This window comes from Sceloporus undulatus, chromosome 6 (genome assembly GCF_019175285.1).
Source record: "Sceloporus undulatus isolate JIND9_A2432 ecotype Alabama chromosome 6, SceUnd_v1.1, whole genome shotgun sequence".
Lineage (NCBI taxonomy): Eukaryota > Metazoa > Chordata > Lepidosauria > Squamata > Phrynosomatidae > Sceloporus > Sceloporus undulatus.
The window spans coordinates 8,324,709-8,338,636 of NC_056527.1; the positions used below are offsets into that span (position 1 = coordinate 8,324,709).

Sequence of the window (13,928 nt, forward strand, 5' to 3'; positions counted from 1 at the left end):
CCAAACAAGTATTTTCAATTTAGTAAAATCAGCATCCTAAATCAAATCATCAGTCTAGAACAGTGGAAACTTTTGTGTTTCAGAATTTTGTGGAACCCTCCCCCAGAATGCCAGAAACAGAATCAGAAATGTTCTATATAGGAACAAGATAAAAACATAATTAAAAGCATAGCTTTTACCACCATATCTCGTCTGATCCTTAAACAGTTGAAGTAGTTTAGAATTTATACACTATTTCACATACTGCCTTTCACATACTGTATGTCCATGGTTTTGAAATAGTGCTCTGGGAAATCCAAGAGCACCTGAATGAGAAGAACAGTAATGATAGGCAAGCTTTCAGGAAAGAAAATATGTCATCCATAGTTGTATTCTCATGTCACAAATCCATTCTGAGTCAATTTTGGTCTAGAATTTCAAGCTGAAGTTATGAAGGCAGACCATTTGTTCTTATTTTAAACTATGTGATATGACAACTTTTTGGGAATCCTGTGTTGAAAAGTGGTATATAAATACGTTAAATAATATGTGCAGCTCTGATTTCTAGTTTGTTCTTATTATGTCCTATGCAGTTGATTTTGACTTATGGTACTTCTGTGAATGAGAGACCTCCAAAAGTGCTGTTTGCCACATGTATTATGGTATTGGTAGTCTTTCCAAAATGACTTGAATTACTGTTCTATGATTTGTAATCAGAATATTTATTGTTCTTCTCTACCATAGCAGTGCAAAAACATGCCAAATTTTTCATTTTCGGCGGCTAATAATTTCCTCCGTTTCACTCCTGAGTCCTTGGATGAAATTAGAAAAAGAATTGCTGAGAAGAAACTGAAGAGGGCCAAAGCCTTGGAGGAGGGCAAGGGTGAGCAGCAAGAAGAAAACCTTCAGCCACAGCTTGATCTGAAGGTTTTAAAAAAGCTGCCTCACATTTATGGAAAACCCCCTCCCTGGCTCATCGCAGAACCACTGGAAGATGTTGATCCCTATTACAAGGATCATGAGGTTATACCTTTTTTTTAAAGACATGTTTTTGTATAAGTTATTTCCATAAGAAAAAAAATAAAGGTGCTAGAGATTCTTACTGAAGCAGCCAGAGTGTAATATACAAAAGATCCAGATCTCATGCCATATATTTCAGAACCAGATTGGAAACATTACTTAATGTCTAGCAACTTGTGCACATTCAAACTGAACTATAGGTTAGATCTTATGGCCAAGACCCAGTTGAGTACGTTCACCACCTCTAAGAGAAGGCAATTCCAGCTAATTTTATATATACAGTAGTCCCTCGGGTTACGAAATTAATTCGTTCCGCCGCTCCGTTCGTAACCCGAGTAATTTCGCAACCCGAAAAGGCTTTTTTTAGCGCTGGAAAGCCGCTAGCCGCGCTTTGTGGTTTGAATTTCGCGCCGAAAAAAAATTCGTAACCCGAAAAAAACATCGTATCCCGGAACAGTTTTTTCTAATGTAACTTTTTCGTATCCCGGAAATTTCGTAACGCGATCAATTCGTATCCCGGGGTACCACTGTAGCAGTATTTGCTGTAGCGATAAATCATTGATGTTGTTCAAGATGCACAAAATCAAAATTTCTGAGGTAAGCCTCAGGCAGTGGTGGCAGACCTGATGAAGCAAACTTCAAAACTAGTTCTGCCTGTATTATATAGAGAGTGGGGGGTATGGCGGGGTGCTTGATTATTATTTTTTTAAAAAAAGAAGGGATGCAGAGTAATTTGCCCTTTTTGCTTCTAACTCTGATATCATTTTTGACAGACAGTGATAATGTCACTTTTCTAGCAGCTGCATTTTGGCTCATAAAGCAATCTTAAGTGTGGTGGGGATTCTGATCTGCATCTGGTTCAAACTTGCGCGGAATCAATTTATCCAAAAAGACGCAGCACATGGTCTAGCACATGTTTCCCCCTCTCCAAATTGCTTCAGTGATTCGGTTCAAGTGCGAAGCATGGTCATTTAGCTGGTTCAAACCAATTTGCAATCTGGTTTAAAAGGTAGTGGGAATGAGGCCAAAATAGTGTCATGCAGACCTATTTCTGTGTATGTATCCCCGACTCAGTTGGCTTCCCAGTTTGCTTTCCTGCAAGATCCCTACAAGCTCTTTCTTCTTACCGCTGCCATAAAGCCCATCAGCATGGCACAGACTCACAAACTATGACTTACTGGAGAGGAAAAGAATGAGAATATTGATAATTCTTCCTCTCAGAGGTCCTTTTTTGCTTGTGAAATTACCCCCCCCCCCCACACACACACATGTACATAACATGGGAGTTTTAGTCACTGATCTTTTCTCATCCTGGCTGGTTTGATTCTCATGGGAGAGCAAGAGGAGTCCCTGTTTTATTTGCCTCTTTTTTGTCACTATGATGATGTTTTTACTACAGTTCTTCACAAAAAGAATGAGCTTAACTGCTCTGGATGCTGGCAACTGCAGTGCAGACTGTTTTACTGTTCCCCTCAAGTTAATATTTCTGAGGTTGCATTTGGTTTATAGCTGTCAAAGTTAGTTATTATATGTAAGCACACAACATTATTTCATCTTATTAAAATATGTTATAAATAATTTAATAAGCATGCACATTTATTTCACAGACCTGCATGGCGTTATCAGCCAGGAGAAGAATCTTCCGATTTACTGCCACCAAAGCATTATTTTTATTTAGTCCTTTTCATCCACTGAGAAGACTAGCTATCAAAATTTTGATACATACATATCCTTCCATAATAGTATGCAAAGGAATCTTGTAGCACCTTTGAGAATAACCATGAAAAAAAGTTGTAGCATTAGCTTTTGTAGTTTTGGTCTACTACCTCAGATCCATGGAGTGAACTGATGCCCAGGATGGGCCTTTATAATCAGATGGTCAGATGTGAATAGCCATAGAAATGCAAAACTTGTTGTATCACTCTAATTCTCTCACTACTTTAACTGGAAATTGCTAATAATAATAATATATAGCTACCAGTAGTAATTCCCTAGGATTGCCACAGCCAGCGAGGAGAATGGGTAAAGAGGTGTATTCCAGTAAAAAATTATGTGAAGACTTAGTGGGTGGGTTTTCTTCATGTTTCAGCTACAACTGATTACTTCATATGGAAGTGAATTTTCTTCTAGTTAGAATGATTATTGACCACAGAGGTTAATAGTTTTTTGTGGGTTTTTTGGGCACAGAGGTTAACTTTGAAACATTTGGCTGAACACACATATTTGTTTTATTAAAACCCTGTGTTCAGCAGTTACCATTGGGATGGTAGTCAGAGTTTTGTAGGTGGATTTTATGGAGAATCAATTTTTATAGCCAAAGCTTGTAATATTGTGGACCAAATGTCTCATTTAAAAACAATTGTAACAGTGACAATAGATGGGATGAAGTACAATCCACAATATTTTCAGTGACTTTTCAAGTGAGAATTAGCTGGTAAAGATGCTCCAAGAGGAAATATGCCATTTGGTTACTCAGAACTGGCTGCAATGTAGGCTCAGGAGAAAGAGCCACATATATTAATAGCTTTATACAGTAAAATTCTTTATTTGTTATCAGAGCTAAGGTAAAGAAAATATGCTGCCATAGAAATTGTGCTTTACTTTGGTTTGACTGTAAAACTTTCTTCTCTATATCCATCAATTCCTACCCATTTCTTACTTTAATTTTTGGATTACATATAAATCCTGTTCGGATGGTCAATAGCATCATACTGAATGCATGGAAGAAAGAAACTTCATTTAATTTGTAGGACTTTACACATTTTTAGGCCTTGAATTGAGTAGTGTTGACTATACTTTATGGAACAATCAGCCCCTGACCCCAATCTTTTTTTTTTTTTTTGTTAAACCTTTGAGGACTCTAAATTTGTGTTAGGCATGATGTTATTCAGCAAATTGCTTTCTGTTCAGAGAATGTGAAATGAGAGTCTGTAAAACCTGCTTGCACCTGTGCTGGTTCTGACTAAAATCTGGATTTCATAACAATAATTATTTAGGCCAAACAAGAAACTATTAGATTTAAAATTATGAGAATTTTAGAAACGCTTCCTTAAAAGCACAATAGGAAGAAGCAGTATTATTCATATTTCTTTAGGTTATTCATATTTTACCCCATAAAACATGGTGAACATATCAGTAATTCTTTCTCCTTTCAAGAAAAATGCTATTTCCATAACTCATTATTTACTTTGTTCATTACATTTATAACATGTGTTGTTCTCTGCAACTGCATATTTATGACCTTAAACGAACCACCAAATGACTATAACATCGCTGAGTAAGTATCACTGAACACTTTAATGTACTTTCTTCAAATAGCGATAACTGTTCTAGTGGACTGAATTAGTAAGAAAGATGAGACAAACAATGGTAAAAGACAGTAAAGTGTGGCATGTGGGAGTTATGAGCTTTATGTAGCACAATGGCTTTTTTTTTGGTGATCTTGTGTTTGGAGATGGACAGAGATGCAGTGTTAGACAGCTGACCATATCTCCTGTCTTTAATTTTTTTTTAATGAAAAAAAGATACTCAGGGCCCAAACAGATAGGCCAAAATAAAGTTGTTTTGGGCCACTTTGGAAGTGTGCTGTTTAAATGATACATGTGTCCTAAGAGGCTGAAAGCCACACCAAAGCCGTGTTCTAAGGACTGGAGCACAGTTTTGGTACAGCTTCTGGCCTTTTAAGATGCACGTGTCATTTAAACAGCATACCTCCAAATTGACCTGAATCAGCTTTATTGTGGCCTGTCTGTTCGGCCAGTTAGACCCTGCTCTTATTGTTTATTGTGCAAGCATAATCTAGAAACAAGCTCAGAGGTGGAAATAAGCTAAGATTTAATGATATAATAAAATATAACTGCATGTGTCTTGTTCTGGAACTGGCTGTCGTCACAGGCCTTGCCAAGGGTTCTTTCCCCAAGGGTTCTTTGATGCCGAATATTGATATTACTGCCATAGTATAAGCTTTATGCATTCTAGCCTTTTCACTGATAGGGCTTAGCACCCATCACAGCCAGTGGGAGAATTACAAATTCTACCCAGATTTATCATTTGGCTGGCAATCAAATTAAATCCCCATTTAGGCTGAGGTGCACTCCTTGCAGATGAGTCCCATGGAGGATGGATGCCAAGGGTTATATAGTGAAGAATCAGACAAATAAAATCAAAGTATGTAAGCATGGCCCATCTCCCAACAACAGCCATGAGAACAGTATAAGCAGGTCAGCAGCTGAGAAAAAAATTGTTCTCCTAGACCATTCCCACCTTTATATCTTTTCCTAGCCTGCAACTGCCAAGCAAATGTAAACTGTATCCAACAAAGTCTGGAAGTAAACTCTTTCACATCACAGTTCAGCTGTCAGCATTTGGCTGGGATGTTAACAAGGGCTCCAGAAACCTAGCTTGCTCCAGCATCTTTTCACTGTAATGCTTTCATAATGCTATAGAGCGGCCCCTGGATATGTTTTCTTTTTCATTGGTTTCTTTTGGGAGGTAGCAGAAAGAATATGAAGTGAGATGGATCCCTCCACACTTCCAATTATTTTGCTTTCTTTGCTGCTTTGTTTTTCAGGATTTCTTTCACAGTAGTTTACACAGTTGAATTTGCAATAAAAGTTGTAGCAAGAGGATTTGTTTTGAATGAGTTTACCTATCTTCGAGATCTCTGGAATGTCCTGGATCTTTTTACTTTGATTATGACGTAAGTTCTGCTCTCTCCTTTGTTGCAGGTCAACAGTTCCAGAGGTGGAGGGCTAGGTTAGAATTTTTCTAATAGATTGGCTGTTGGGACTTGCAGTCTAACAGTATCTGGAAGACCACTTGACTCCTATTCCTGGTGTAGACTCTAACTTTATGGATGCTTAGTTTTTTGTGGGTTTTTCGGGCTATGTGTCTAGGTTCTAGAAGAGTTTATTCTTGACGTTTCACCTGAAGATGCCAGCCACAGATGCTGGCAAAATGTCAGGAATAAACTCTTCTAGAACATGGCCACAAAGCCCAAAAAACCCACAAAAACTATGGATGCTGGCCATGAAAGCCTTCAACTTCACATTTATGGATGCCGTTTCTATGTGATTCAAGTCAAAGCTAAAAAGCTCTGACTTTATGGATGCTGTTTCTATGTGATTATGCAAAAGCTACAGTGATTCCTAAACTTTGGTCCTCCAGGTGTTTTGGACTTCAACTCCTAGAAGTCCTAGCCAGCTTGGCCAACAGTCAGGAATTCTGGAAGCTGAAGTCCATAACATCTGGAGGACCAAAGTTTGGGAACCACTGCACAAAGCATCTTCACCTATTGAAGAGAGAGCCAGCATGGTGTAGTGGTTTGAACATTGGACTATTACTCTGGACACCAGGGTTTGGATCCTTGCTCAACCATGGATACCCACTGGATGACCTTGGGGGATTTATGCTCTCTCAGTTTCAGTGGAAGGCAAAGGCAACCCCCCTCTGAACAAACCTCACCAAGAAAACCCCATAGGGCTGCCTAAGTGTGCCATTAAGTTGGAAATGACTTGACAGCACACTACAACAATCTTTATATGTTTTAAAATTCCAGAATAAATGCAAATGTCAGAATAATATGTGTTCAGCTTCGTACTCTTTCAGCGTCAACCAGAAGAGATCAGACAGCTAAATCAGCTGTCAGAAACATTTGAAGACCCATCTCTTCTGGCAGGCCTATTCAGGCAGTTTTTAATCATGAATTTTAAACATTTTTTGTATGTATTATAATATAAATATTGTGTAGAGATGCAGCTTAATATGTGTATTTTGTATAATGATTGTGTTTTAACTATGTTGTAACCTGCCTCAAGCCATGAGGAGAAGCAGGTAAGTAATAAAATTATTATTATTATTATTATTATTATTATTATTATTTACTTTAGTGATTTTTGGTGTAAGAGAATGAGTTTGAAATGACAGTGTGGAAGAAGCTGCATTTGCAATAAACGGAGGCACAAAAAACCTATACTGCATAGAAACTATATAGAAAGTGCCATTGGTTCCTCTAGCTCAGTTCTATCTACACTGACTGGCAGAGTCTCTCCAGGTATTCACAGAATGGTTCTCTTTCCTAGCCCTCATTTGAAATGCTGGGAATTGAACCTCCACCAATGAGTTATGGCCCTGCCAGAAAAGAATCTGTGCATATGAAGCTTCCTTATTCAGAATCAGAACACGGGCCCATTTAATCTGTTTACTAATAGAAGCTGCACAGAATCTTTCTAGGCTCTACTGCCTAGATGCTTGGAATGGAATTTGGAATGTTTGAAATGCAAATAGTGTGTTCTACATTTTCGTTTTGGCCCATATGACACACAGTTTAACGATCAATGTAGATGACAAGTTGTGGTTTCCTACAGAAGACATGAACATATCTATCTGTGGAAAATGGAAACTAGTTTCTAATAAACTCACAAAAGTATCTGTTGGCCAATTTTGATTTAAATCTGTTTGTAATTTTCAGATATGCATCTCTTTGTCTGCCTTTTGGTAGCATTTCAGCTCTTCGAAGTTTCAGGGTGCTAAGAACGTTGAAAGCTGTTTCTGTAATCCCAGGTGAGAAAGTTTGTGTTTTGTGTGTGTGAGTACCGTACTTTTGCTTGTTTACTAAATTTGTACACAGTCTTTAATTTTAATGCAGTTTAGTTTACAAGGTGTTTACAGAAAAATAAAGCAAAATGACAACAAAACAGTTTAAAAGCAATCCATTGAGAAAAAAACAATAAAACAATAATTTTATTGTTAAATGCTTTTGGGTCGACCCTAATTCATGGTGACCCTGTAAATGAGACATACAAAGATCACCTATCCTCTGCTGCTCTGCTTAGGACTTTCAATCCAGGCCCACAACCTCCCTGACATCCCTAGCATTATTGTCTCTTCCAATGAGTCATGCCTTCTCAGTATGTGGAACAGCCTGAGTTTTGTCATCTTGACTTGCATGGAGAGTTCAGACTGAGTCTGTTCCTGGACCCATTTGTTTGTCTTTTTGCCTGTCCAGGTATCTAAAAAGTAACATCCAAGAAACACAAAATCTTACCCAACACACAACAGCAATAAAACAACACACAAGAGCTATAAACATCAGATCTATAAAGCAAGAGAAAGTATATCAAACAGAAGTGTCAGGCTAACTAAGACCTCAAGCAGATGAGCAAAACCCACCATCTTTGGGCTGATCCAAAAGTGTGGCATACAGATAACACATACCCCTGAATTGACTAGAAGCTGCACCAAGGCCAATTAATGTGGTTCAAAGCCGGCCGCAAAAGGAGCGACGAAAATCTGTTTTGTTCTGGACTATGATAACAGCTAGCCTCAGGATTGGAGTATCCAGTTGCTGTAGTCCCATGCTGCTCAGGGCTCGATCGGGGCTGAAGCAGCTTCAGCTTTTCATGGGCAACTTGACATATAAATGTGTCCATCAAGCAGCCAGTCTGTTTGACCCCTAAGCATAGCAATCCTAAGCACTAATTACATTTGTGGGAGTAATATACTACTATTACTACTTCACAGAGGCTGTTACATCCTATACATTGCCACTACTTCCCCAAACTGGTTCCCTCCATATATCTTGAAATGCAATTCCCCAAAGCCCCAGACCAACTATTGAGATGGAGGATACTCAGTATGACACAGCACCTAAACACAGCAGCTGAGAAGTATTGTCAATGTAGTTGCATTTTTTTCTTCAAGTGTTTGTTGCTGTATTGTGTTATTTTCTTTTCTTTTCATAGGGTTGAAAGTAATTATAGCCTCACTTCTTCAGTCAGTGAAGAAACTTGCAAATGTGATGCTGCTCACAGTTTTCTCCTTGGCTGTCTTTGCCCTCACTGGCCTCCAGCTTTTTATGGGCAACTTGAAATATAAATGCGTCCATCAAGATTTCATCAATAAAAGCTTGAGCAAGAACAGTAGCTTGTGTTTGTTAAAAGATCCAGGTAAATTATATTCCTTTCCTTATGAACACAAACATTTTAAACCAGTGGTTATCAAACTTTGGTCCCATAAATGCATTGATCTTCAACTCCCAGAAGTCCTGCCAGCATAGCCAATGGTCAGGGCTTCTGGGATTTGAAGTCCAAAACATGAGAAGAATGAAAGCTGAAGAACCATTATTGTATTTAATTCCTTGATAAGCAAGTACTTAAAAAGAAAGCAATGCTAGTATTGTAGCCTTTGTCCTAAGAGACTGACTAGAGCCACTGTGGCATAGTGATTTGAGTGTTGGACTGTGCCTCTGGAGACCAGGGATGTATTCCTTGCTCAGCCATGAAATCCACCTTGGGCAAGTCACATGCTCTCAGCCTCAGGCAAAGTCAATGACAAACCTCCTCTGATACATAAGAGTGCTTCAGCAGAGTGCTTATGCTAAATTAGCCTTATGGCAACCCTATGAATAAAAGACATCTTTCAAGAGACCCACTCACCAACTTATACACAGGTGATAAATATAATAATAATATGGTCATTGTCCTTCAATGTAGGAAGATGTTTAAATAATTTTTATTACTTTTGTTTCCAGAAAATTACTCAATCTACCAGAAAACGGATGACTCTTCTTCTCCACTCTTGTGTGGATACACCTCAAATCCTAATAAGTAATTAATATACTTTCAAAGTTTAGACAGCAGTTGTGGGGTAGGGGTTAGGTTTAGGACCAGAATCTTATCATGGATTAATTCTTTCTCTTTATGCCATATTCCCTATGAAAGTTAGTCCCCCAGCTGCTGACCTTTGTTGCTAGGAGCATGTCCAGGGTGTGCTGTGTCTCTATGTTCACTCTCGAAGGTGAAACTTATTATAGTTCCCCAGAGGAAATTCATTCCTTCTTCCATTTCCTAATTGCTCACAAGTCAGAGCTTCCCCAACTCTGAAAATAACCCAAGACAGGCCTGGGACATACAGAAGTGGAGTTAATGTGTGTTTGGCTCCAAACTGGCTTGTCTTTTTTCCTTCAGTGAACAAAAATATAGAAAAGAAGCCTCTTGCTATAAGAGAAATGACAGGTTATTTTCAGAGGGGGAGTCAATCTAAGGAGTTTATCACACAGAGTTTATCCCATGCAAAAACGGGATTTAAATCAGGAAAATCCCGCAAAAGCAGGATATTTTTCAGACGATGTCAGGGGCATCCCTCACAGAAAGTAGACATGTTCTGCAAAAGCGGGATTGTTTTCCATGTCGGGGACACTGAGCATTAAGTAGACATTAACCCACAGAGAAAGTGGACAAAATTGACCGCTTTTTACTTTCAGAATTTTTGGGAGTTAATGCTGAGGACATTTATATACATTCTGTTTAGATGTGTAAATAAAGTAATCTATGGCAAAACCCCAGAAATCTCTACAGCACACACGCTCCATACATGGATGCACCATACATGGCTTCCACTTTACATGGCGTGCGTGCGTGTGTGCTGCGTGGTATTTGCCTTCCCGGGGGGGGGGGGTCTAGAACAGATCCCCACATAAGGCAAGGCTCCACTGTAACCTCATTAATTAGAATTTTCACCACTTTAAGAAATGGGATTGCAGGCTTAGAACAATATGATCATCAAGGTTCACTGAATTTTTGATGGTGAAGTAATTTATCTTTTACTTGAAATTGATTAGTAACATAATATCTGTTATTAATAGAAGTGAATGCAGAACAAACTATTTTTGTGTGAAACATGGAGATAATCCTGACTATGGATACACAAGTTTTGATCACTTTGGGTGGGCTTTCCTCTCCATGTTCCGACTGATGACACAGGATAGCTGGGAAATACTCTATCAACAGGTAAGACATTATGTAACTGAATAGTGTCTGGGCTGTGTATAAACATATTGCTTTTTAAAAGCTTGGATAAGTATTCTATACGTTGTATTAATTCTTTAATGTTATATTTCCTGTCTTCCTGAGTTTAACAAGAGCAATATGAAATGCATTGTTAACTCTGACAATATATACTAATTCAGTAATTATTCCCATTTTCTTTCTTTTTTTACAAGTTCAAATGATATTTATTTTTTTCTTCTATACAGGTTGAATCTCCCTTATCCACAATTCCAAAATCCAAAATATTCCAAAAACTAAAACTTTTTTCATTGGTGGCTGAGATAGTGCCAACACTGCTTTCTGACTATTCAGTGCACACAAATTACATTCAGGCTATCTGTATAAGGTGAATATTACATTCAGGCTATCTGTATAAGGTGAATATTAAACATAAATTAATGTTTAGATTTGGATCTCATCTCCAAGATATCCCATATTGTACATAGATGCAAATACAGGTATTCTGAAATCCATAAATAAATAAATAAATAAAATCCAAAACCCCTCTCCTCCCAAGCATTTTGGACAAGGGAGACTCAACCTGTATATGTTTAATCTCTTGTGGATATGTTTTTAAGTCTCACTGATTTGATCCTCAGCGGATCAAAATGCTTATAGACAAAAGGACTAATCAGCATAAACAATGCATTAACACACTGATCACATTAGTACATTAGTCATACCATTTCTGGAATCATTGCTCTATGCTAACTATCCTGACATAGATGATGGCAGTAGAAGGAAAAAGGCTATAAGTGTATTAATCTAGAAGGAAGTAAAGAGATGGAAAAATAGGCTGTTTGGTGCTGGCAGATTTTTTCTGTGTTTCCCCACCACCACTGGAAGAGTGTACCTGCACAAACAAAATTCCAGCCAGTAATGCCACAGGTGAATAATAGAGGTCTTCAGGAGGCATCTTGTTTGCTGCCCATTTTTGAAATATATTAATGGCAATTCTGTGCCCTATTTACAGCCCAGTCTCATCCCTTTGGCACCCACAACAGTCAAGACAACTCACTGCAATTGCAGCTAAAATGATAGTCTGCAAACACTACCCACCTAGCTATTGGTGGAATCAGACTGTGAAGTTAAAACTAGTTCTTTGTTTTTTGGACTGAAAGAGAAGGAAGAAGAGGACAATAATACATACATGCATTTAACCCAGTCCTATATTAATACTGCTATATATTTTAGGCATTCTGAAATGATATAAAATAATGTAATCTTTCCTCACAGGTTTTAAGAACATCTGGAAAAACATATGTCATCTTTTTTGTGATAGTCATCTTTCTGTGCTCATTTTATCTTTTCAATTTAATCCTGGCTGTTGTAACAATGGCATACGATGAGCAACACAAAGCAACACTTGCACACACAAAGGCAAGAGAGATTTTGCTTCAGAAAGCCAAAGAAGTATTAAAAAAAGAAAAGGTTTGTAAAAGTGCTATTACTGCAAATACTAAGCCCAACTTCTTATATTTTCTTTTCATTGTTAGTAATGGATTAATATATGTAGTTATTTTGTTTAAAATGGAGACAGAATATTTAATACATTTCTATAGTAGAAAAGATATATATGCAAATATTATCATATGAATAAAATTATATAGAGTAATGTTTTTGGTGGTGCTGGCAGTATCTACTGTACAATGAGATCTTTGGATGCTCTTGACTGTGGTTTTTGAATGTAAACTCTGTGCTGTGATACACTCACACAGCCCATAGTATGTATTTATGTAAAGCATATATATGCTACTTTTCAGCAGAAAGTTCTTAAATGTTTATATACTCAAGGGTGGCTCATGGATATCAATGTAAAAAGTTGTTTACACTCTAAGTAAAACCAGACTTCTCTATCTGTTGATTTTCCACCATTGAATAAGAAACAGACTCCTTCAAGAGAGTATTAATTAAAATAGATTGACAAAGCACAGAAAACTGTCTTTTTAACATTGCTAATGAGCCACTCCTTTGCTAAAATTTTCCCCAAACACTTTCCCCTTTGGCAAACTCTGGAAATTTGAACATTCTTGGTTTGGTGGTCATAACCAGTAAGCATACACATGGAAACATCACTTAAAGATCCAATAAGTGTGCTTCTGACAACCCATGCAAGTCATCAGGAGTGATTTACATGTGTCTTGTTTTGTTGCTAATGGCAGGCCTCAGGGTGGGAGGATCTGCAAAAGAGGATGAGTGTCTGCTTGATAGTGCTCATTGTCTGCAATACACATGCAAATCACTGCTGCCTTTCCAGGTCACACAATATATATACCCAAGTCCTTTCCAGGCAAGCATTCTCTGAGGATGCCAGCCACAGATGCTGGCGAAACGTCAGAAAGAATCTCTTCTAAAACATGGCTACATAGCCCGAAAAACCCACAAAAAAACTATGGATGCTGGCCTTGAAAGCATTCGACTTTACATGTTCCCTCATTGTTCTAGTAAAGTTCTTTCCCAGAGGCTTTTTTAAAGACATATCTGCATACTTCAAAGTTATCCTGACTCTGCTGATCTGCTCTGTTCTTTTCTTAACTGCCTTGAGTTTTCTAGAATAAAGGTAGGCTATAGATGAATGAAGCTTAGATCAGTTTTAGTATATATGTTGATTTCTGCCCTCATCTGGGTCTAAATCCAAACAGTAGGTCCACTGAATGGGAACATGGGCAACTTATCTTGGAGATGAATGTACTCAAGGAAATGTAGAAGTGGTTAACAGTATCAAAGTAAAAAGATCAGGGCTGCTGTTGGCATGCAATTCTTCCCAGCAACACAGATAACATTGTCAAAATCAGTAGATCAAGGCTACCTCTATTGTATTAAGTGTGAATAGTAAGGAAAAATGAAAGATGCCTAATTTCACATTCCCATCTCCACCATTAAGGATCAATAAATTCTGTAGTGCATAAAACATGTTACACATTCATAGGATTTGGATTATGGTCTGAGGTAGTATAGGTTTATAGATCTATACATTGTAGCTGACATAATTGCTGCTGTCTTGAATCCCATTCATGAAAGAAAGGTGGGATAAAAACAAAGCAAAAAGTTGACAAACAGAGTTTCAAAATACCACAAGTTGAAACTGACGATTCCCACATA

At 37.9% G+C, this 13,928-nt stretch overlaps 1 protein-coding gene across 1 annotated transcript in view; it reads left to right on the forward strand.

Annotated features, from left to right (window-relative positions):
• The window catches only part of LOC121934317 (sodium channel protein type 5 subunit alpha-like), a 40,579-nt gene that overhangs the window by 707 nt on the left and 25,944 nt on the right, over nucleotides 1–13,928 (forward strand). The window contains exons 2-10 of the mRNA XM_042474698.1: nucleotides 724–1,002; nucleotides 2,607–2,725; nucleotides 4,187–4,276; nucleotides 5,570–5,698; nucleotides 7,469–7,560; nucleotides 8,742–8,945; nucleotides 9,530–9,605; nucleotides 10,643–10,787; nucleotides 12,063–12,257. Coding sequence (XP_042330632.1) covers nucleotides 724–1,002; nucleotides 2,607–2,725; nucleotides 4,187–4,276; nucleotides 5,570–5,698; nucleotides 7,469–7,560; nucleotides 8,742–8,945; nucleotides 9,530–9,605; nucleotides 10,643–10,787; nucleotides 12,063–12,257 — 1,329 coding nt within the window. The remainder of the gene's footprint in view (nucleotides 1–723; nucleotides 1,003–2,606; nucleotides 2,726–4,186; nucleotides 4,277–5,569; nucleotides 5,699–7,468; nucleotides 7,561–8,741; nucleotides 8,946–9,529; nucleotides 9,606–10,642; nucleotides 10,788–12,062; nucleotides 12,258–13,928) is intronic.